This window comes from Sinocyclocheilus grahami, unplaced genomic scaffold (assembly GCF_001515645.1).
Source record: "Sinocyclocheilus grahami isolate Dianchi unplaced genomic scaffold, SAMN03320097.WGS_v1.1 scaffold121.1, whole genome shotgun sequence".
NCBI classification, from domain to species: domain Eukaryota; kingdom Metazoa; phylum Chordata; class Actinopteri; order Cypriniformes; family Cyprinidae; genus Sinocyclocheilus; species Sinocyclocheilus grahami.
Window position 1 is genome coordinate 2,137,284 of NW_015505300.1, and position 25,190 is coordinate 2,162,473.

General features: G+C 36.7%; 1 protein-coding gene across 1 annotated transcript; it reads right to left on the reverse strand.

The window, feature by feature from the left end:
* Positions 1-6,814: 6,814 nt before the first annotated feature.
* LOC107589899 (uncharacterized) lies at positions 6,815-24,516 on the reverse strand. The gene is made up of 14 exons (XM_016278474.1): positions 24,437-24,516; positions 21,618-21,669; positions 21,215-21,295; positions 20,998-21,116; positions 19,815-19,929; positions 19,681-19,705; positions 19,453-19,569; positions 17,798-18,731; positions 16,193-16,200; positions 16,099-16,103; positions 13,628-13,831; positions 8,039-10,082; positions 7,850-7,938; positions 6,815-7,625 (listed from the first exon to the last, which is right to left on the reverse strand). The coding sequence occupies exons 2-14, from the start codon at positions 21,660-21,662 to the stop codon at positions 7,530-7,532; spliced, it is 3,882 nt and encodes a 1,293-aa protein (XP_016133960.1). The 5' UTR covers positions 21,663-21,669; positions 24,437-24,516; the 3' UTR covers positions 6,815-7,529.
* Positions 24,517-25,190: the final 674 nt, after the last annotated feature.

Here is a 25,190-nt window from a genome sequence, read left to right on the forward strand (position 1 = left end):
TTCCCGCTACCGTAAATTCACTAATACAGGACACATTTGCCATTTGAATGAAATGTTTTAGACACAGTGTATGTTTATACAAATAAATGATGTTTAGATAGAAAAACAGTGTAGGACAGTCACGTATTGACATTAAATTCGTTTAATAAATAAGCAAATAAATAAACAGATAACAAACGACCGCAGGGATTTGTTTCAGATAATGTCTCCATCTTGTGGTGATGGGCCTACAGAGTCCTAAAATGTGACATGACCCGCCCATTCATGTTCAAACCATAAAATGATTATCTGCCAGCAATACCTGAGCAGACAGGTTGGTGACAAGGTAAGAACAGTGCTTACTTTTCAACCTCTATTAACTTTTTCCAACATAGGCTACTTATTTACACACATACGACATATTGTCATTGTTGTCATTGTATTGTCATGCAAATTTAAATACATTTATCTTGCTGAAAATGTCACTAAGTAATGTAAGGCAAAGTGAATGCAAGGGAGTTTTTCATATTGTCAAAAAGCAGGACGGTAACTGACATAGAAATACACCCCAGCATTTTTTTTTTTTAAAACAATGAATTAAAATCCTTTTCCAGAAGCAACTGCAACTATAAAAGTAAGGGGAACATCTTGGAAATTCATTAGTCAATATATGTGGGAATCCTGAATGGATCTAAAATATTAATAATTAATCATAATTAGTTATGGTTAATTATTCATATTTTCCATGAGCTGATTTGCTACAGTCAATATATGTGGGAATCCTGAATTAATCTTAATGAGGAAGTAGGCCTATAAACTATAACATCAGGAAAAAATGGCCATCATTTTACACATGCTTTTCTTCTCTCAGGACAGAGGATCACATTGCCTGGAAACGTGGAATCTACAAACTGCTCTAGCGATCCTCGGGACTTTGTGTTTGACCTCTATAAGTGGATACAAAAATGAAAAGGTGGAGAAATCTTGTGAGAGCATGATGCCAGAACATCACAGCCAACACAACACTACTGCCAGTCCATACACACTCACTGTGAATACCAGTCAGTTCAGCCCAGGGGACAATATAGGAGGTAAGGGGGATAAAACCTGTATGAATTAACCAATGATTATACTTTTTGACAGTTTAGATGTCTTGAGTAATGTTCAACAATGATTGCTTCCTTGCCTTTATTTATTACCACTTTCAGTGTCCATAGTCATTCTCTCTGGAAGTGAGCACTTTGAGGGCTTTCTAATTCAGGCCAGAGGTGCTACAAACCCTGATGGACCAGCTATTGGCTCTTTCACATGGGTAGATCCTGATATTTCTCAGCGTTTTACATGCAACCGCATAGAGGTACATATACAGTAAAGGCCACTTTTGGTATAAACCCAATAAACATTACCATTTAAAATATTAGGGTCAGTAAAAAATACCTTTATTCAACAAGGGCACATAAAACTGATCAGTAGTGACAGTAAAGACCTTTAAATTGTAATCAAAAATTATGTTTTTTAGTAAATGGTGTTCTTTTGAACTTTCTATTCATCAAAGTATACTGAAGAAAATTGTATCATGGTTTCTGCAAAAATATCAATTGATAGCATTGATGATAATAATAAATGTTTTGATTGAGCACCAAATCAGCATATTAGAGTGATTTCTTAAGGATCATGTGACTGAAGACTAGAGTAATAACTGCTGAAAATTCAGCTTTGCCATTTCAGAAATAAATGAAGATTGAAAATATATTAAAATAGAAAACAGTTTATTTGAATTGTAATAATATTTCACAATATTACTGTTTTTACTGTAGCTTTTATTAAATAAATGCAGTCTTGGTGAGCATAAGAGACTTTAATATCACACGAGCAAGAGTGATGTTGTACTAAATATAATTTGGTGATACTGTAGGTGGTCATTGCCATGATGTTGTATAAATTACAATTGGCATGGGTTATTTTGTTTACAAACTATTTTTTAAGAGAAATGTGGCTCAAAATAAGGGTTCTGCAGTTAGTCACACCAGTAATGCCAAAAAGACAGAAATTCAGGTCATTTAAAGCCCAGTCCAGTGCTCCTCCCACTGTACAGTTTCTGTGAGTGCGATTCTGCTCTGACTTTGTCTTTCAATATTGAAAATATTTATAAACCATTTACTACTCCACACGTGCTCCACCTCGATCAACCACCGACATGTCTACGGACTCTGCAAACACCTCTGTACTGCCTCAGCCAGTACGTGCCAAAATACTAATTATAAACATATCTGCTCCTATAAGTGTCATAGCCTTTTATTGTAAGAATTCTCTTACAGTTCACCTCAGTGGGATGTGGCAAGTTGAAGTCTTGTCTCATTGACCCTGTCGGCTGTAACCCTTCTGTGGACAAAAACTGCTTTTTCCTTTCTTATTCTGCTTTGGGCCAGACAGTTTCGTTTGAGCTCAGTGGCCCTGCACAGGGATACGTCTCCTTTGCTCTATCCAAGGATGAATGGATGGTGAGCATGATCAAATGCATACTGTACTTTTCAGTCCTACAGCTGTGTTCAGTGCATCACAATGAATTGACTAGATATATTCATGTGACCCTGAAGATCTTGATGTTTGGTAGGGAGATAATGATGCGTACTTGTGCATAAATGACGAGGGCCGTGTAAGTGTTGAGGCTGCACACACAACAGGCCGGACATATCCAGAGATATCATCCGAGATGAGAGAGCACTTGATGGTTGTGATTCTTTTTTTTGACTGTTTTTAGTGTTGCATTATGTTACGACTTAATTTTAAGACCTATAAAAACATTATAGTCCAAAAAGATGCCAGCGTGTTTTATGCAGTCGTAAATGTAATCAGCATGATTCACTTCCCCTGCAGTCTGTGCTGACTGATGTAGGCTGGAAAGTTTCTGATGGCGTCATTCAGTGCAAGCTCTCTAGGTCTATCTACACCCCTCAGGATCCGGTCCGATTCAGCCTTAACAACAGTTACTACCTGTTTGTAGCACATGGGAGTGCAGAATATGGAGAGCTTTTTGACTGTATCAATGACTAACAGTTACTTTTAACTAAAACTTTTGTTAACTGAAATTCAGCTAAAATAAAATACAAATATTAGATTAAAAACTTAATAGAGATAAATAAACAAATAAATATGACAAAAGCACATAACAACGTGAATAAATTTAAATGAAAGCTGAAAATATAAAGAATAATCCTAAATATTAATAAATACTATAATAGTATATAAATAATACTAAAGTGACACTCATGACCTTTTACAGAATAGATAAGCTACTATAGATTAAATATTCCGATTTGCCTTATGTGTGTAAAACGATAGCGTTTATTATTATTATTTTTTTACTTCTGCAGCATGATGAATTAGCAATTGTCTTTCCGGTCATGACATCCTTCAGCATTTTCAAAAAGGGCTGTATTTCTTCTTCTTGGAAAAAGTTTTGGCAAATGATTATGTGTCTCATCAGATACAGGGTGCCATGCAACTGTTTTTATGGCCTTCCCGCTTCGTGTTTCTCCACAGATCCGGACTTCTGACTTTACTGATTAACAAGTGTCTGTGATGGCCTGAGCAATCAGTACTTGTTTCCTGTCATTTGGACAGGGAATAAAATAGTTACAGCTAGCTTCCCTGAAGCCGGAATCAAAATTTTACATAGAAACCAGCACAAATACATTTTTTAAAACACTTTAACCATGTGATGTGTACTGAACGATAGCACAGGTTTACAGCAATTGTGCGTTTTTTTTAAAATATGCTACCTTAATGGTATGATTGAAATGATATGTGCCATTAAGTTTTAGTCAGGTTATCTCATCAGTTTTATTGTTGTGTTTTGTTGTGCTGCAGGTATGATCCACAGACACACACGGCAGCCACTGATATCTTCCCATCATCAGATCATTACCGGCCCTCCTGAGATACTGACAGCTTCTCGATCTCCACTGCTCATGAAATGTCATGGTATGTGTTCTGCTGTAATTAAGTTTACTGCAGGATACTGAGAATTCCCTGCATGGCTAAATATATGGTCAGGAAATGGAAATGGTTCATGTTCAAACCCTGCAATGGGCAACCCATGAATTACCACAACTGTACCCTTGAAAAGTTATTGTAGTTGCTGTGGATAAAGCATCAGTTAAATGGCAAATTGGTAATTTGATAAACCACTACATGTTATGGAATAATTGGTATAAATTGGAAAATACTGTCATTTGCAAGTTTCCAAATATAATATAAAACGTATAATTTAAATGCAGGAACTCTAATGCTGATTGCCTGGATGCTCTTTACTTAATGTTCTAATTAATGATTAAATGAAAAATCGATAATTTTGACCCATACAATGTATTTTTGGCTATTGCTACAAACATACCCCAGCGACTTAAGACTGGTTTTGTGCTCCAGGGTCACATATGTCTTTATAATTGGTTCTATGCAGTTATTTTAGTATTATTTATATACTGTTTTAGTATTTATTTATTCATTCAATATTTGTATTTAACATTTTTCAGTTTTCTTAATTTTTGTTAAATTTTGATTTGACTTTTTTCCATTTTAATTTGAGTAATTTTGTTATGTGGTATTCTCACTTTTATTTATTTATGTATTTTTGTTACAATAGCTTTAGTATATTTTTATTTACGTTTTAGTTTTAGTCATTTTAGTACTTAAACTTAAGTTACTTGCCAAGGCAACGTTTTTAATTTTTGTATAATTGATTCTTTATTTCAATGAGCAAAAATAGTTTTGTAATAGATGTAGTTTTAGATAACAGTACTGTAATGACACTGGTTCTGTGCAGAGAGCTGGTGCTCATCCATACCTTGGCTGCATGGTTATGATTCTCGCCTTCTGTCAGCCAATAATAGCTGCATTCAGACCAGCTCCAGATTCCTCACAGAAATGACTCCTCAATTAACTTGAATTTGCAACTTGGTAGTTTTATCCTCTTCTGCTACCATATCCGAAACTGAATAACTTAATGACATAACATAACACAACACAAGACAATCATTTCTTTTTCTCAGGCGATGGATATTCAATTCGTCACACTGGGGTGTTGGAAATGCTGCTGAAATTATTGCCGGTGAATTTGCTCTTTGTAATTTTGCTGTTTAGAAGGTTTATCTCAAATCAATTTCTAGCAGTAATATCACATTCAAAACCTTTTTTAATAAATATTTAAAAAAATATTATTATTTTATTATTATGTTTTCATGTTTTTTGGAATAAAGCAACAGTCTCTTTTGCTGCCTTACCCGTGGACCACAGGGGTTCTCTCTGCTTTTGTGGTTTGGACCATTGTGTTAAAGCTAGTGTTAAAACTTCATAAGAATGGTGCTATTAGAAAAGGTTTGTATATGTAACTATTTCACATTTAATACGTTTGAAAGACTCATTTAACTGTATTTAAATTGTATTTGTTTAAAAGTTTTTCATTCATAAGTGACAAGTTCCCATCTGATTCAGCTGGAAGTACACAGTGCATGTTGAGTAACGTTCCCTCTGCCTGTGGTTCAGACATATTGCAAGATGATTCAAACTGAGAGTGAAATGAAGCAAAATATGTTGTTTAGCAATGTCTCTTGCTTCATCAGGGAGCGCACATGAGGATGAACTTCCAGTTCTCTCAGACAATTTAGGGGATGCAAACTGGGTAAGTTTAAACTTTACTCAAACATAAAGGAGAAGATGAAAACATTAAAGGAATGTCCACCCGAAAATGAAAAGTTGGCTAAAATTGACCTCAAGCCAACCAAGAAGTATATGATGAGTTTGTTTCTTCATCTGAACAGATTTGGAGAAGTTTAGAATTACATCACTTGCTCACCAATGGATCCTCTGCAGTGAATGGGTGCCGTCAGAATGAGAGTCCAAACTGCTGATAAAAACACCACAATAATCCACAAGTAAACCACATGATTCCAGTCCATCAATTAACATCTTGCGGAGCTGAGAGTTTGTAAGAAAGAAATCCATCATTGAAGCAATTTAACTTTAAACTGTCGCTTCTGACCAAAAATACAAGTCCATATTAACTCCAACACTTCTTCCAGTGTAAAAGTCCATCCCCTGTTGTCCCCTCACATCAAAATCCACCAATGTATTTGTTTAGAACTGTTTTGGACTGTTTTCACTTGTTCACATATTTCTCTCCTGATTGAGACAAGGCAACTTTTTCACTGGAAAAAGTAATATTATGGATAGAGGACTCGTATTTTATCTGAAAGCAACAGTTTGATGTTTAAAAAACATCTTATTGATCAATTTGTTTCTTACAAACACACAGTTTTCAGTTCACAAGACATTAATTGCTGGACTGGAGTTGTGTGGATTACCTGTAGGTTATTGTGGTGTTTTTATCAGCTGTTTGAACTCTCATTCTTACGGCACCCATTCACTGCAGAGGATCCACTGGTAAGCAAGTGATGCAATGCTAAATTTCTCTAAATTTCTTCCAACAAAGAAATAAACTAACCTACATCTTCTTATATATATATATATAAGTCATATATTAATTAGATTAATCATAAAATAAATCAGGTATTGTAATATGCACAACAACTCACCATCAAGGCCTACCATAAGGCTCAAAAAGAAGCATGTACATAAGCATCTTAACCAAATGCTCTTGTTTCTGCTTCCACAGGATACTAAGTTTAGAGTGGTTATCCTTGCTGTTTTTGTGCTCGGAAACTCAGCATTCTGTATCTCACTGCTCGCCTCCATAGGGGATGTATAATGAATCATATGGCAGTACAGGAATTGGAATGAAGACCTAATTATTCATAGAGCAAGACAAGTCATTATCAGTTTCACTTTATTCAAGGTTTGAACAGTATTTTGCATTGAAAACATCCTGCAAGGAAGAAACATGTCTATTAAAACATTTCAAACATGAATATTATGAAGTAAAATTCACACATATTTAAAATTATTTTCACAGAAGAATAAATGCACATTATATCCAGACAAAGCTAAAAAATACTTAAAAGGCTCACAATGTAGTTATTGTACAGAAGCCAGCTACTTTTCTTGTAACACCTCTGCAAGCTACATCCACAATAGCTACATCCACAATGTACTCTATTAGACATTCCAAGCAGCGGTCTTCCTTGTCTTAAATTGCACTTTTGATCAGATTAAATCAAAGATAAATGCATTTTTATTTGCTTCTGCTCTCCACTGTATGGTTAATATAACATGTTATGTAATGTGAAATTAGAATAATAAATTAGAATAAAAATAATAAAGTAATTGTTGTACATAGTGCAATTTAGGAATACATTACGGTATAAATTCTTTAACTGCAATCATATAAAAGTATATCCAGGATAAAATTCAGAGTGAAAATACTAACATCCAAAAGATGTAAAAAGGTATGAGATCAGTTGTTAATATTTTTACTCACCTATTAACTTCCAGGTTTGTACTAGTAATGAATGTTTTACTCTAAAACTATTTGCACATGCTTATACGGTAATGGAACCTTGATTTGTGCTTGATGCTTCGTTTAGGCAAATCACTCAGTCTTGTTGCTGATGATTGGCAAAGATACCTGCTTCCCACCTCTGGGCCAGGGCACTTTTCCGTCTGACTCGAGGGTAAGGTGCCTCAGAGAACTAAAGGAGAAAGCTTCACCTGTAAAACTGCATGCAGTTTCCAGTTTCAAGGTGAAATGGGCACAGATCAATGAGATGTCAAAGACATGTAAATGAAAAACATAAAAATACACCTCAATGGAATTCATGACAGTTATATATGATACATGAGAGGACAAACAGAAAAATATGTACAGTTCAAAAATCTGCAACTTTGAATCATAGCATGCCTAAATATAATGTACCTTGTGGTCGCAGGACAAAGTGGAGCGATCCATTTTGCGCGTCTTTGATGGAGATGAGGGGGATGACTTAGATTTTGCTGGCACCTCTCCTGTAAAGTGTCCAAATAAGAGAAAGAACATTTACTGAACTACATCGTTATGTAATGACATCAATGAAGTAAATACGCTAATGGTTGCTAAACGTGGTACCTGGTTTCTCATAAGTGAAATTCTGCAGTTGGCAGGGGGACACGAGGACGGTGTCATATCTCTCCTTTACATATAGTTGTGCTCTCTGCCTTCTAAGCTCCTCTTCTCTTTGCCTCACCAACTTGATCTCCTGATCCACCAGAGACTGGGTGCTGTGGGAGCGCAGTTTGAAAAAGGGATTGTTCTGAAAGGTGCTCTCTTGTGTCTCTTGACATACAGTGCTCAGGCAGAATTCCGAGGCACTTCGGATGATGAGATTCGATGTCTCCAGGATAATTACATTATTCATGTCGGATGGCCATACTTGGAAACTGCTCGTCCCTGGAGAAAGCATCCCACCTTTTCTTTGGCTCCGTGGGCTGGTGGTGTACGAATCCGGCTCAAGTATTATGACATTGTTGGCGGTCATTTCATGGTATGTGGGACTTCTTTCAGATGAAGCTGTGATGGACAAAGTTGGAGTTCTTGCACTAGGAGATCTCTGAGAAATGCATCTGTCCTCCGGTGTGTCAAACATCTGTCTTTTCTCCCCAGGTTCTGATCTGCTGTGGTGAAGAACGCCAGGCTTGGGTTTAATTTGCATAGTGTCGCCAGCAGACATCTTTGCCATTGTCCTCTCTCGTCTGAACATCTCCTCTCGTTCGAGAGCGTCACGAATCTCCCTCTCCACTGGAGTTTCTGGCTCATCATAAGGAGACCTATAGCTTGTGTCATCTAGACCAGAGTCTTCCGAACAGGGGCTGAATTGAGTGTACTGGTAATCACCCAGACCAAGACTCTCTATGTCAGGGTCTCTTCTGGGGCGATCAATGTTGCGGACAGGCGTGTACATGAAGTTGTGTCCACCCTGGCAAGATGCCTGCCTCATCGCTGGCCGGTGCACCAGACCTTTTGTTTGCTCTTCCATCTTCTGCCACTGCTTGCGAGCCACCCTAAAATCCAGATGCTCTGTGCTGACATTCTCGCTCTTTATTTCCTGAACCACGCAGAAGTCTTTTGGCAACTTTTTGTCGAGCTCTGAAGTTGAACAGGACAGGCGCTGAAGGTTGTGCTTTGAAGTTTTACCAAGCTCTTCCTCATCCTCTGCAATCTTGGTTAAACTGCAGTAATGGGCCGAGGAGTCCAAAGAAATATCTCGCAGCTCACATTCAGTGGGACACTCTGGTTGTTCTAGAATCTCACTTTCATTAATGTTCAAAGCCAGAGCTTCATCTTCAAGTTCAGCATTGCTCTCAGTCACTTCAATGTCTTCCTGCCTTGCTTGGTCTTCCGAGTTTACCTCTGCTTCATCCATACCCAAGAGATCACCGTTCTCCTCAATCTCTTCTTTATCTACAGCTGATGGAGCTAAAGACCTCCACGGCTCTTCAGCATCACTGTCTGACGAAATGTTGGCCATCTCCACTAGCAGACAGTCACTTAGGTCATCTCGATCCATATCTGGACAAGATTCAGTCGGGACTTCAGAAATCACCAACTCATTGATTTGCTGCTCCAGCACAGATTCTTCTTGTGCTTCCAGCCTCTCCTCAGGTTCATCATGTTCTTTCTCTTGGGTATCATCGAAATTGTTGATTTCCATTTCTTCTTCTGGTTTGTCATTCACAAGAGGCTCTTCGTGAGACTCAAAGGCCAAAGATTCTCTGCCATCTGGTTCATCTTGTTCATTGACCTTGACCGTAATGCCTTCTTGAGAGTCTTTGCTTCCATCAGATTCACCTGAGCTATCACATTCATTAATTATGGCTTTGTTTCTTTGCCCATCCAGATCTTCATGGGGGTTGCTCTGTTTGGTATCCAGGCACTCTGGGAAATATGTGACAAAACATTCATTCACCTCCTCAGTGAATTGACATGTCTGGTCCTCTGTACACCCAGGATTCATTTTACAGTCTGTTAGATCAGCCATTTCTGAAAGCTGGTTGGTCTCCATGGTGACTGCTTCAGAGAGGTATTCCTGCTCTTTTTTCTGCTGATTTACAGAGGTGCTTTTGCCTTCATTTAGTTCACTTCCATATGACCTTCGTGCACCAGCTGTGACTCTCTATGGAAGTTACATTGAAAAGATCTGTTTAGAATTAAAGGAACACCAAGCTTGGGAATTCTGAGATCATTAAACATGTCAAACACAAATTTTTTTTCGCCTAGTCTTGCTCCTTGAAAAGTTCTGGATGCAATTAATATAACAACATTAAGCTAGAAGAACCAGTCTTGTGCTGTTTCTATAGCAGAATTGCACAGCGTCACTTTTTTAGTTTGATCAAGCTCTTCTTGTATTCATGCTGTGAGGTATATGTGGGTGGACCTCTTTGATAGCAAATAACCATGAGAAGTGGTTTCTAACAGAGCATGCAATCTCAAAGTGGGCTGAAAAAGCCACCAATCAACATTTAAAGGATGTTTTAGTAGCCTTCATAGAAGTAAGCCACAAAATATGAGACTTCTAATGAAAACACACAATTCTATTTTAATTTTACCCTTAATTTAGGTCATTTTAAATAAAAGCTATGAAATGAGCTGATGAGTTATTTCAACTGGGTTTAAAAAGGGAGGCATCCAAAATGTGCAGTGCTCTAGAAACATTCTTAAAACCCTGCTCTAAAATACATCAAAAAAGTCTATGGCAAGTTGCAATCACAACTTTCTAAGCTTAAATAAAGTGAAGGGAAGCACTTCTGAGGAAATACACTTCATTCTTGAAAGTACTATCAATCCAAAATCTAATTAGATGACTGCACTGTTACAAGAACTACCTAAAATAGTTTTAAATTCCTGTTTCCTCATTTATCAATTAGCAGTTTGCCATCCCCTTCTCTGCAGTATGTGGATGATTATAATGCCATTTCATATGATACTGTCATAGTCATAATTTATTGGCAAGATACAGTATGATTTCAGAGAGTCTGTTTTGTGTTTTTTTCCCTGAAAAGTAGTGGTTGCTTGGCAACGTGCTAGATCTGAGGAGGCTGTCCTGTTTATGAGCCATGTAGAAGCAGCTTACTAGTCAGAGCCAACCTATTCAAAGTGCCATGCCGTAGGTTTATTATGGTTATCAGCCTGAGTTTATCCAGTGAGAGAGAGAGAGAGAAACAAATCTATTGCTCATATCGAGCAGATGGGATGTTCTTTTATGCATGCCTGCTGGTGCTGTGACCACCATTAACCCCAGACTCATTCTGCCTGTTTTGGAAAATACATTTCTGATGTCTGAACATTACATCCACTTTTCCAGAGGTAGAATTCTGCAGAGCACAAAATAATGTCATCAACTATTACCCAATAAGTGCGACTGTGACTGTTAGGAATAGTTCACCCAAAAAATTAAGATGTAGGGACAAGGGATTATGAACTAACAGCCTCAGTCACCATTTACTTTCCATTCATGCAACTCGTTTCCATTCAATGAAAGTGAATGGTGACTAATGTCATTCTGCCTAGCATCTCCTTTTCTTTTTCACAGTCAAAGTTCTCTCTTGTAAATGGTAGATAGCCTACTGAAGTGAATTTGATTTGTGAAAAATCGGAGTGTGTATATTCTGTATCACTGCAGCACTAACACTGCAAGCAGATATGGAATGTATTACCAATTAATCTCGAAATGTCGGATGGGGACAACGCAGCATCTCAACTCTTTTGAAATACACTGGACACTCGGCCAAGCATGACAATACCAATGCAGCACACTGAATTCCTGCATCATTCCCTCTTCGTGCCTTGCGCATGCAGATGTTCGCCAAAGCAGATACAGATGCAACAGATGCGCAAAGCGTCAGTATTTTCATACCTACCAGCAGCTTTAAAAACAGGAGCCAAACGGATATCATCTCCAATCTACCGCAATACGCACATGCATGTATACTTTGTACAGATAACGACAGTAACCAAATGGCGACGCGTCGGGAGTAATTCATATGGTTGAACTCGAAGAAGGAAAATCAAGCTCGCGACGAACTCCTGTTCAGGCCTATCGATCCGTCAGCGATTGTCAAAAGTGAAATAGAGCAGATAGAACAGATATTGACAGAAGCGGCCGCAAACTGAATGTCTGCGCCCCGCGAGCACTGGTTGCACTGAGCTACAGATCCGCTCTGTACCTCTGGGTGCCCACGCTTTCTCAACCAGCTATTGAACGCTTGGCTTTGCCTACGCGATTTTGAACATAGGCTACTACAGTCCATAATTCTGACCAAGGTCACTCTCGCTGTGCAACATTATTCTCCCATGTTTATATGCGTGTATGTGTAGAACGAAACACATTTCCGTTTACATTTATTACTATAATAATATGAATTTATATTTTTATTTACCTAACGAAACCTAATGAAACTATGAGCAATCGGTTGTATAATATTTATAGGCTATATTTATTAAAATAAACACTTTATGACTTTTTGATACAAGACAGAGCTTGCTGCACAGGTTAATTTTGTGATTATGACCAGCTGAATCTATTAATCCGTATCCTAATTTAAAAATGTAAATAACGTGTGAATATGCATGTGCTTTTCCAGAAAATAAAAGAAAAAATCTGTCTGGAGAAATCCGCTTCTGTACTTAAAATCCTCTGATGCTTTTTTTTCAACTCTGAATCCTCTGTGCTGCATGGCATAGGCAAATCTCTTACATTTGGTTTTGGAATAATAAAGTTAGATATGATGCTGTGGTATGTTGATTGATTAATTGATTTTTTAAATACCCATCTCTGTGGACCAAACTTATCCTCCATTAATAATGACAAGGACTAGACTAAGCCAAACCAATCCTCATATCATTATGCTTTCCAGGAATAACCCAGAAATCTGTATTACTCACCTGCCACATCTGTTCTATTGCAGTGATGTCAGCTGAGATGTAAACTCTTATTTATTGTGTAATTCCACATTCTAACTTCATATCCATGTCTTTTAAAAACATTATTCCAAGATTAGCAAGGGTTAAAGGTTAGAGTTTTTTTTTGACAGTGCATAAAATCCTTTAGTGCAAACTTATCCTGGACCTTAGACCATGTTTGCTTATTATTAGCACCCATCTTGGGTGATATGATTTTAAATTGACAAATGTAAATTTCCATTATCTTGTAAATAAATTGAAATCATTGTTGGATGTTCCAGGGAATGAGGCAAAGCTTTATTCCAGAATATGCAATTCCAATCTGCTTGACGAACAACATGGTAAAAATAACGTCAGTAAGTTTGGTGAAGGATATTCTGTCTGTTTGCTGCCTGTGTTACTGGCTCAGGCTCTGCATGTTTTCCCTCTCGTCTTCTGTGTTTTTGTAGCTACCATCCCACACGCTTGACAGAAAAGCAGCATGAATACAATCCAACAAATTGAAAATATAACACCAAAAAAGGCATTGTCTTTCTCTCCTCCCTGTCTTTTCTCCTTAAGACCTTCCCACCACAATGCACAAATTTGCTAAAACTCTTAAGTGTATATCTGACCCCTTTTTAAACGCTCTTAAAGATGCATAAAAATGTTTTTCACCAGAAGCAGGTGTACGATGACTCATCTCTCCGTCCAGAGACGGACAGATGTGTCACATATTCCATAGGCATCAATAGAAAAGTTTGGAATTTGGATACTTACTGTCAGTGATGGAGCTTTGAGGTCAGCTGGTTTAACAGTGAAGGTCTCGTTTCTTCCTCTGTGTGCATGTATGTGTGTTAGTGTGTGTGAATGTGTGTGACACAAGCCACAGCTGTGATTGAATGCGTGGGAATCGACCAATGGCAGCACAGTTACTCCACTGACATGACAAGCTCCAGCTCTCACATACATAGACCCATATACCTAAGGAGAATATACCTAAAAATATATTTGCACAAAATCCTCAATGCTCTGAAAAAAAGCTCACACCAGACGTCTGTTATCAGACAGTTTGCTGTAAGTCACCAGTACACAGAATCAAATACAGAAGCTCAGTGTATTAAAGGATCAGCTTTAATCTGATTTATTTTATTATTACTTTTTTTCCACATCGCTCTACAATCAGTTTTGCAAATCTAGAGAGACCAAAAAACAACATTATAGGGTGTTTATTCATCAAAAAAGTCCAATATTTCTGTTACTGTAAAAGGGAAAGTTCACCCAAAAAGTGTAGATTCCATCATCATTTACTCACCATTATGTTGTCACCAAACCCCCTTTTTTTTTTTCTGTGAAACACAAAAGTAGATATTTAGCAGATTGTACAAGCTGCTCTTTTCCATATAATGAGAATGAATGGTTACAACAACTATCCCTGGTCCCAATCTACTTTCACTGAATGACAAAGAAGAGTTTCAAAATATCTTATTAAAAGTATCAGAAATGTCAAATATTTAATGTTGAAAATGTAATTAAACAAATAAAAATAAATCAAATCGAATACAAATTAAGAATATAAGCTAAAAAATTCTAATTTTGTGTTCCACAGAAGAGAGAAAATCATACGAGTTTAAAAAATGAGGCTGAAAAAGTGATCAATTTCATTTTGGGTGAAATATCTCTTTAATTTGTTAGTTGTTTTAATAAAGGCACTACTTACTATTTTATCTAATAATAATAATGTTTTCGAATAAGGACTCACAAAGATGACCTTGACATAGACATCTGAAAAAAAAAAAAATATATAAAAACAAAAGACTCAAAAGATTCATTCATTAGCACAGGTAATAGAGATGTCTCAAACAGCTGTCAGCCACATATACAGACACACGTCATGAGGTTTGATCGTCATTCTGGGTTTTCCTCTACAAGGAGAACACATCTGAAAGGATGCCTCATACAGTATTTTGACATTTGACAGCAATATTTTCCTTTTTGAAGGTTCAGTCTTATAGCTCTCATGTATAGCTTTCATAATATTTGCTGTCGCTCAATTCAAAAGCTGCTGATGTCACATTTGTCGGCTGAATACGTCATTTAGGCCATCTCATTTAGGAAAAGTAACCATTACATTGCAGAGTATGAAATAAATTATAGTAATTTATGCCTCAAAAGGAATAACAGTCAATTTTATAATGGTTAATTTTCTTAAATGAGACATCTTGAATGATGTATGTGGCAGACGGATGCAACCTCTATAAGACGCAGCCTTCAAAATGACAGCTATTGAGTTTATTGGCAGCAGCATAAAACAATTAGAGTTCAAATTCAGCACTTATTTTTGTGAAATAATTTCTTGAAAAGTGTTAATAGCACATCCTCATTTTAATTTCAAAAGACTCCGCCAAAATGTTGATTCACGTTCCTCGTTTCGCTGGCCGCTTTGGACAATTCGTGCAAGAGTCTCAGAGTTCCCAGAGTGTGAGTGCCACACTGTGAGTGCGTGTTATGCGGTTTGGCCCAGTTTCTCCATCTGTATCTGTAATGCTGTAGGGAGCATGAGAGAAAAGACATTGATTTAGCTGCTCAATTCCAAACAGAAGATTATGGACAGCATGGACATGCGGATACACACCAGATCCAGCACCAGTAGCTTTTCACTGATAGCCCTCAGAAGCATTACACTTCCTCAACGATTAATCTTTTTGTGCGGTTTAAATAAAATGATCATTTGAATAAACTCTAGCTATAAAGACATTTGTCCTTAGAAACAAGCTATCCTCATTTATATAATCCCCAAGATTGATTATATAAGAGTGTTTCAACACATGACCCAGCCTTCTTAAAAGCCTCTTAAGGTTGGAAGACATGCGCAGCAAATTATCTGCCCACCACTGGAGTCTGTGTGCGTGTGTGAGCTTCTGAAAAAGATTGACAGGGCTTGATTGTGTAACCTACAATGAAGAGATGACACAGAGGGGGTCATGTGTGGGAGTGTGTCCCCCATTCTTTAGATAAAGCATACTGTTAAATGACATAATTCATATCAAGTCTATAGCAGCAAAATATTGTCATAATGGCTTTAAGTTAGTTTGGTGTCAAAAGCTGTGAGTCACTTATGTTTTCATGCAACATTTGTGTGGGTGGTGACATTGTAATAAGTCTGTTTTTCAGCATTAAAGTAATAGATCACTCAAAAAATTTATATTCTGTCATTTACTCATGACTTTCAAAATCTGTGTGCTGTATACATTTCCTGTGGAACACAAAATAATTTTTCAAAAAACCATAATGCGGCTCTTACAATATAACAACAATTAATAGAGACAACAAATTCACACTTACCTTGGCAACTGAAAAAACATAAGATGAATAAGTTGAAATGCTATGCTAAAATGACTAAAAGTTAAATCAATTAAAGCTAAATATAAAAAAGACAGAAGCACATTTAATGACTAAAAATTAATTTCAATGGGAAAAAAGACATGTATATAAATACAAAAATAACACCTATTAATACATATTTTTGGGTGAACTATCCCTTTAAAAATGAAGAAAGTTTTCATTCATTCAGTCAGTTTTATTACAAAGGTTCATCTGTCATGCTTTTCACAAAACACTCATATACACAAAGTCAAAGCAAAAGAAAGAGGATGCTTGACAAAAAGAAGCACAATCCATGACAGCAAGCACGGCTGTACATGTCACAGCAAATTGCATGCCGTCATGCTAATTATTGCAAGTGGCAAAAGCACAGTTAACATATGCAAAAAGTAGTAGCATAGAAAGTTTGGCAGGTGAATAATGAGAGTGGTTGCATATTGCATGTATTCTTTAGAAAGAGATGTGAATTTCCATCCCTTCACCACTAAAGGGAGGTAAAGCTCTAAATCAGGGGTCTTCAACCTTTTTCAAGGATCCCTTGGTGGATAATAGACACATTTTTATGTCACATTTAAGAGATGCATTCTAAGAATGGATATTAATAACATGTATATAAGCCCTACATAATGCATTTACATACCTATGATGCTTACATTCATTCAATTGCATATTCATTCAAAATCAGTACTGAGCACATACCTGTATTAAGTGAAATAAAAATTTAGAATAATATACATCTTAATAAAAAGATAAAAAGTCTGGATTCAAATAATTCTTTTTTTATTTTTTATTTAGCAAGCACGCATTTACTTGATCAGAAATGACAGTCTTTGTTTACAAAAGATTTCTATTTCAAATAAATTATGTTTTTTTTTACTTTGTTCGCCAAATATTTCTGAATAAGATGTATCACTATTTCCACAAAATAATAAGCAGCACAACAATCTTCAAAACTGATAAGAAATTTGTCTTTAGCACCATATCGGCATATTAGAATGATTTCTGAATGATCATATGACTGGAGTAATGGCTGCTGAAAATTCAGCTTTGCCGTCACAGAAATAAGTTACATTTTATAATATATTAAAACAGGAAATATTTATTTTAAATTGTTATAATGTAACAATATTTTACAATATTACAGTTTTTACTGGGGTTTTGATCAAGTAAATGCAGCCTTGGTGAGCAAGAGATTAAAAAAAAAAAAACTCTTAGCGACCCAAAACTTTTGAAGAGTAGTGTATTAGATGAACTTACCATTTTTTTAGTTAACTTAATACTGTTTTTTTCCCAACATTTCCACAAAAATTGAATTGAGATGAAATGATAATTGCAGTACCGCCATTTGAAGACCCCTGCTCTAAAGCTACACATATACAACAATGTCTTTCTACACACGTAGTCAGAAAACATAAGCAAATGCCAACATGAAAGAGAGCAAGCAGTTTAAGACACTGAAAAACTGAAAACCACAATGTAAGACAGCAGTGTTCAGCATGCAGAGCGAGAGAAGCCAGTCTGGTGAGAAGCTGCATCATAGAAGAGCTGATAGAGTGTTAGTGAAACTACATCAACACACAGCAGTGCTTGTGTCTCCTTTTGACCTTTTTGATCTTTGGAGTACCTGTAGCTGACGGGTCTTCCGTGCCGTCTCTTTTGCCCTTCCGTCCAGCAGAGTAGGGAAAGGCGTTGTTGGCAATGCAGTTCTGATGGGGGTTGAAGCTCTTGCTCGCTTCATCTTCACCATCTCCAATAATCACCAACTCTGCCCGAACTGAGCCCTCATAGCTCTGGCTGTCATCTCCGGCATTCTGGTAACCCATGAAGATCATGGTGACTGGCTCGTCCGATGGCATGGCGTTCAGTACACTGAGTTTGGAGTCCTCAGAGAAGGCTGAACACAGGCTGTGTTTTGAGATGTCACAATCCAAACGTCGCATTCCCCGGTGGTTCTCTCTTTGGTTGTAATACTGTCCATGTGCGTGTCTTTCCCCTCTGTGTAGCTCACGGCTGTTGTGATAGTATTCGTCTGGTCTGTCATTGTAATTAGACATTGGCAGGAGAGGAAGTACTTGACCCGCGTCCTCTGGACAGCACACGCCATCATTGTACACAAGCTTAGGCCATGCCGATAAGTCAACACTATAGGGATCTTGGTATTCATTGGATACATGGCTCTCCCTGATTTCAGTGGCTAATTGTAACTCATGGGAGAGGTTGTGGGGATATGAAGGGTCTATCTGAACCTGATTGGACCTCTTCTTTTTCTCAGAGGCCTGCCTCAGCAGCTCTTCGACCTCCACGGAACTAAGTTCATCCACTCCATTCGCACCTGGCTGGTGGCCGTCTGTACGCAGGGCGTAGACGGACTTCCGGCCATCGTCGTAGACTTTGATGCCTTTCTGCTGGAGCTCTTGGGGAGAAATGGTGGAGGTGGAGAGAACTTGGCTTTCCCCTGTGCGCAAGTCCTTCTGAACGTTAATTTCCATGGCGAACAAAGCTGTAAGAGACAAATGGAATGTGCGCAATATATTGGAATTATTTAAAACGTTGAATTCTTTCTTGTATCCAAGTTCAATATGCAAAATTAACAGTAAATAAGACATTTGTGTGTCCATGTTCATAAAGTGTGGCTATAGTGCCATCACAACATTAAAACATTAGCTCAGCCAATGGGGCGAGTTTGGAGGCAGGACTATCTTTTTGACCAACTGATGGCAGTGGGACTGTAAAGAAAACCTGTTTGACAATTTTTTAACAATTATTATTTTTTTGATTGATAGTGGCACAGAAATGACACACTTCATATTTGCACAATATTTAAACAGGGATTTCCAAACTTGTTTTGTCATCCAAACTCCTTTGATCTAAAATATTTACTTAAAATACACTCAAATAATGTTTCAATTTAACACCATATTGCATGTTCACAATTATATGCTTTTGGTTAATGGTCACAGGAAAAGAGGGTAAACAAATAAAATGTTTGATTTTGGTTCAGTAAGATTCATTTAAATTTTCTTTTTAAAATTATTGTAATTTTACATTTTTAGAATTTAATTCACTTTTTTAATTAGCTTCAAGTAAGCAACTCATGAACCCCCTGGGGTTTACCAGGCATTTGTTAACCCAGTTTGGAAAACCCTATCTAAAACATTTATTTTGCTACATTGCAGAAATACTGTATATTGAAAACAGTTTGAAGTCTTCTTTCAGTTTACCAGATTTGGTTTGGTCAGTTTTTGCTTCAGTTTCCAAGTCTTGTTTCTTCCTCTGCTTTAATAGGGGTGTGCTGGGCTTTAGCATATTTGGAATTGTTGAATGAATATAGATCAGCTCTGCAAAAATAGTGAAAATAATCATAAATATGGCAAAATTTAACACAAAAATATGCTGGCAATTTGTTTTATGGTCCGTACAGCATTGGGATGGAGTTTTACAGTATTTACCTGAAATGAAATCTGCATTCGCTGCCTGTGGAGATACAAACAGAGTCATGTCCTAATATAAAGTCTATATAGTTCAAGCAAAAAGCACAGTTTCTGATCATTTTAATTTCTTAACTACGTCAAAAGCAGTGTACCTTAATTATATCCTCTGGAGTCTTTTCAATGGCTTTTAGCCTCTTTAGAATCAGCCCCTCATTTGTTGAGATGTTAATTTCCTCTCTCTCCAATGCTTCAATCTCTTTCTCTATCCTACAGAGAATTTGTTACAATACTTGTTTAAATAAGACATTCTAAATATGCAGTTCTCTAGAGTTCTCCTGGCATACACACACACACACACACACACACACACACAGGTTTGTTTTTGTGAAAAGTGGGGACATCCCATAGGCGTAATGATTTTTATACTGTACAGACTGTATATTCTATTGCCCTACACCAACCCTACCCCTAAACCTACCCCTTACAGGAAACTTTGTGATTTTCAGATTTCAGATTTTCAATACACTCCAATCTGTGTGATTTATAAGCGTTTTGAAAAGTGGGGACATGGGGTAATGTCCTGAAAAGTTACCTTCTCCTTGTAATACCTATGTCATACCTTTGTCATTATACAAATGTATGTCCTCATTTGTCACAAAAACGTGCGCACACACACACACACACACACACACACACACACAGATTGACCTCTATTACTGGGTCAAGTCACACAATAGTGCCATCCCTGACAAAGCACCTGTCACTCTTTACACTTTTTGTTGCATAGACATGCTAGACCCAGCAATGCGATGTTAACTGCTTATGAATGCAATATAAACAAATATTTAATAGCAGACATTTGAATTTGCTCTCTCATGGTCAGTCAGAATCGTCATTAGTCTGAATCATTTAAGAATGAAACCAATAGCAATATTTGCGCTAGGGTGCGACCTGCATGTAGCAGACATTCAAGGACATGGTAGCAGCTTTTTTTAGCATCCTTTTTTTTTTAGCATCATTGCTACTACAATGCAATGCAGTTACAAAGCATTGCACACCTCTTGCCTCATACTTCACTCTAATAGATTTCATTACGGCACCACAGGGCAAATGATATTAGCTGAGAAACATCACACCAGCCCTGAAGTTCTCAGAGTTAAAAAGGCTTTTAAGAGATTGAACTCTTAATACAGTGTTCAGACTGAAAATTATTTGTATTCAGATGTCAGTGCACATAGCAAAATGGTTTAGATCAGTTACTGGCTTAAATATGGTGTAAATAATGATACAGTAATGAACCCCTACAATAAATTTAACTTTATTCTTTCATCTTACCGATGTATGTTGCTCTTGAGGTGTTTAGTTTGTTGTGCATCTTCAAGAGCTTTTTGTGTTTCCTGTGCATTACTGCTGTTCATCCCATCCATGAGCCACAGATCTCTCATGGACCTTTTCTATGAAAGACATATAGAGATGCTTCAAATCCCAGACCATAACAATTCAGAAAAATGCTGATGAACAGGAAACTATCCTTCTAACATCAAGAAGGTACCTTGACATGTTGAAGCTTTAGTTTCTCTCTGTCAATTTCAAGCCGTTTGTGGACAATTTCTTCTTGGATTTTTTTCTTATTCTGTGGAAAAATGAACACGTTTAAATAGAGACACTGAACTAGCATAGCTATGTAAGTGGTTGCAATACACTTGTTGTAACTGTTAACCAAACTGAATACAATTTGTTTTAGTTAATTAAAACAAAGATTCATTAAATTAAAATATAAAAAATATGAATATCAAAATATTCATAAATATTATAATAGTGTATAAATAATACTAAAATAACACAGTCCAGTAATCATTCTAGAAAAATATTTAAGGACAGAATGCAGTGTTTAATTAATCAGAATTAAGTATTCCAGAGCCTTGAAATAAGTATAGACAATCCCATATGGTTACCGTAATAGCCTGAAGGCGTTGCTTTAAGAGTTCTGCTTCTTCCATCCTGCCTCTGGAGAATAAAAAAAGAAACATTTATCCTTATATGACACTATAAAATCATCATCCATACTAGTGAGGCTGTATTTTGACATCTGTCTAATGTCTCAAAGGGTTGCTGGGCGATATGTAGGTCAAACGCCATACAGTGACACTGATATTTGGCTACATGAGTTAATGTCCAATCATCACCACTTGCTTCCTGCTTTCTAAAGATCAATGTGGTTCCGTGAATAGCAGCAGTGGTAAAACAGTCTCTGTGATGCACCATAAATAATCTACCTGACAGGGTTTGGTTCCCCGTTTCTGAGTGGGTGACCCCTTGTAGACACTGCCAGGTTTCATAGACATCCAAGTAAGGCTTTAGGCTAGAACTTGCCCCTTGAAGTAGCTTCTTGCTTCATTCACCCGATTTCCAGTTAAATATCTCTTACAATAGGCCAGATATGCCCTCATGTGATTGTCACATCAGTTGTAATGCAGGAATATGAAACAACATTGTAAAACTTACAAGCAAAGCAATGGATGGACCAGTGTTTCCAACAGAATTATTTTTCCAGCTGACTCCAGTGAGTCTTTCTGACCTCATAAAGCTACAATGGTTGTGCTGTGTGTTGATTTGTGCATGCAGCCACAAAGATAACAAAATTGAATGACATGCTGTCTTTGTTTTTATTTTGCAGTACTAATATCTAGGGTAAAATATGGTAGATTTAGCAGTGGAAAAGTACAGGAAACGCTGCAAGGCACCATCAGTTACTATATAGAATACATTTAAATTCACCTCATGTACTTCTGATACACTTTCAGTCATATCTTTGCTAAATATACTTTAGTTTTAGGTCTTTGACCAACACAAGTACTTGTCTAGAACACTTACACTGTCATGTTATAGTCACAGCAGGGCCTGTGTCTGTGGGTGCCCAGGCTGCTTTTTCTTTTCCCAGGAAATGTGAGACCGACTCCAGACTTCCTGTCTCTGTCCATGTTTCATACATAGACAGTATCTATTGCTGACTCAACACAACCCTACTCATCTGCTGTAGATATAAGGCCGTTCACTGCCCTGGACTCAACCCACACAGTTCAGCATTACAATGTTAATTTCATTAACATATTAAAAACAACTGCTATTACAGATCACAAGAGAAAACACATTATCAATATGCAATCAATTTTAACGCAAAAATACATGTATATACACTATCATTCAAATGTTTAAAGTCGGTATGATTTTTTAAAAATGTTTTTGAAAGAAGTTTCTTATGCTCGCCAAGGCTGCATGTAGTTGATCAAAAAAACAGTCAAAACAATAATATTGTTAAATAATACAATTTACAATAACTCTTTTCTATACCTAAAAATAATTAAATAAATGAAAGTGTAATTTATTCTTGTGATAAAAAAGCAGAATTTTCAGCTCCAGTGTTCAGTGTCACATGATCCTTCAGAAATCATTCTAATAAACTAATTTGGTGCTCAATAAAACAATACTTATTACTATCAATGTTGAAAACCGTTGTGCTGCTTAATATTTTTGTGGAAAGCTTAAAACGTTTTTTTTTCAGAATTCTTAGAATAGACAGTTCAAAAGAACAGCATTTCTTTGAAATGTATACTTGCTTAGGATTATGTAAAGAAATATAAAATCACTGTCCAAAAATGTTTTCAGGAGAGACTAATTTAATTTTATCTAATTGATCATTTCAATTAATATCAAAGCATTCAGATCTATGGATGAGTTTGGTAACCCCTTGAGCTCCAGAATTCCACTAGACTCAGGCACAATCTAAAAATAACAAGGCCACCCAGGGTACATTGCCTAATAAATCCAACACGGTGGCACACCAAACCATTGGGTCTCTATTCTCCCTGACATAAAAATTGTTTTGAAATGAAAGGACATAAGAGCCAGAGTAAAATTTTTTTTAAAAACCACGGCAAAACAATAGTGAAAGGATTAAATGAGGAATAAATTAGATTGCACTGCATTTTACTGTGTAATTAGAGTGAAAAAGGCACAAAATTAATTCTTACAACAAACAGATTAAATTAGAGCTGACAGTTTTATTGCATAGGAACAGCACAGATTTTTAGCACAGATCCAAAGCAAACTTCGCTGATTGGCAGATATCATCTTATGGATATGATATAGCCTATTATACAAGTGTGTACACACTGTATTCTTTGCAGGCGTCTCCTGCACATGGTCAGTTTCCCTGTCAGTTTTATCCTAGAGGAAGTTTCTCTCTAATCTCCTCTAATCTGATCACCAGTCAGTTAAGATATAAATCTCATCATGTGGCATCTGCTCCCATAACAATATCCTGACTAGACAAACATCCAGGAATTGTACACTTATTATAGTTGAATGCAGCAATCGGACATCTTAAACTTTATAAAGTGTTTAAAGTTGTATCCAAAAGTCATAAATATATAGATAACTATTTGTTAAGTATTTGTGAGCATGCAGGTGTGTTCATGTGTGTAAAAATATAGAAAATTGGGCCTGAGTTGCAATTAACTTAGTTTTAAAATGTCACTGAATATTTTAATGACCAACTCTTTTTAACGACTTGTTAAAATAATAGGTGAAATCCACAGGATCCGTGAAAGTGACATTTGAAGATGAGCCGAGACCATCGATTCACGTGCAAATGAACTCTACAAAACTTTTGAGACAAATCTTCAGCAGGTTATGAGATCGGTTAATTGACATTCATACTATGTTATCGTTGTATCCTCGCTAAGAAAAGTAAAACGGCAGAAAACACACTTACCGGGCCCCTGAAGACGAACCGATATCCAGAAGGGGTTTCTGAGTTCACGAGCAGTCGTCAAGCGGCGCTCATTTAATGGCTCAGGCGCTCACAGGTGCTGTAGGAATGATTGACAGTCCTCCCTTGAGCCAATGAAATGCCAGTGAGCCTGTTCAGTTGTTCAGTCTCTATAGTCTCATCAGTGAATGTTTGAAGTGAATGACGGCAGCCCACACCCGTGTAAGCTTGTGTCAATGTATGCCTCTGTGTTTGTTATCTGTGGAGGTTAACAAACTTGAGGAAATAGCATTTTCTTGGAAGAAATTTTCTTAACACACCATAATAAAATGCTGAAAAAGTATCTTCAATTAATTTACCTTGTAACTGTCTAACGCAAAGGTTATTTAGCAAATACAGACATTACATTTTTTAAATAATTTAATAATAATAATAGTAATAATAATAATAATAATAAAACATAGGAACTACATTTAGTCAAAATTGAGTTTTGACTCAAATCAAAATCTGAGATCTGTCTAGTTTTGGCTCAAAATTTTCTTAGGATTAAAAAAGCTGTCTAAACATTGATATCAAATCAATCAATAGGCCTATTAAAAAAAAAAAAAAAAATGTGGCCATTTTTTTCAAGTTTCAGTTTTGGTGTAGTTATTGCATTTCACCTTTGTAGGGCAGAATGTATACAGTAGGATGGTTTCACTGGCTAGCTGTTTTTAAAATCTAATTTAGTTTAATTTGAAAACTTTTTACTGGACTT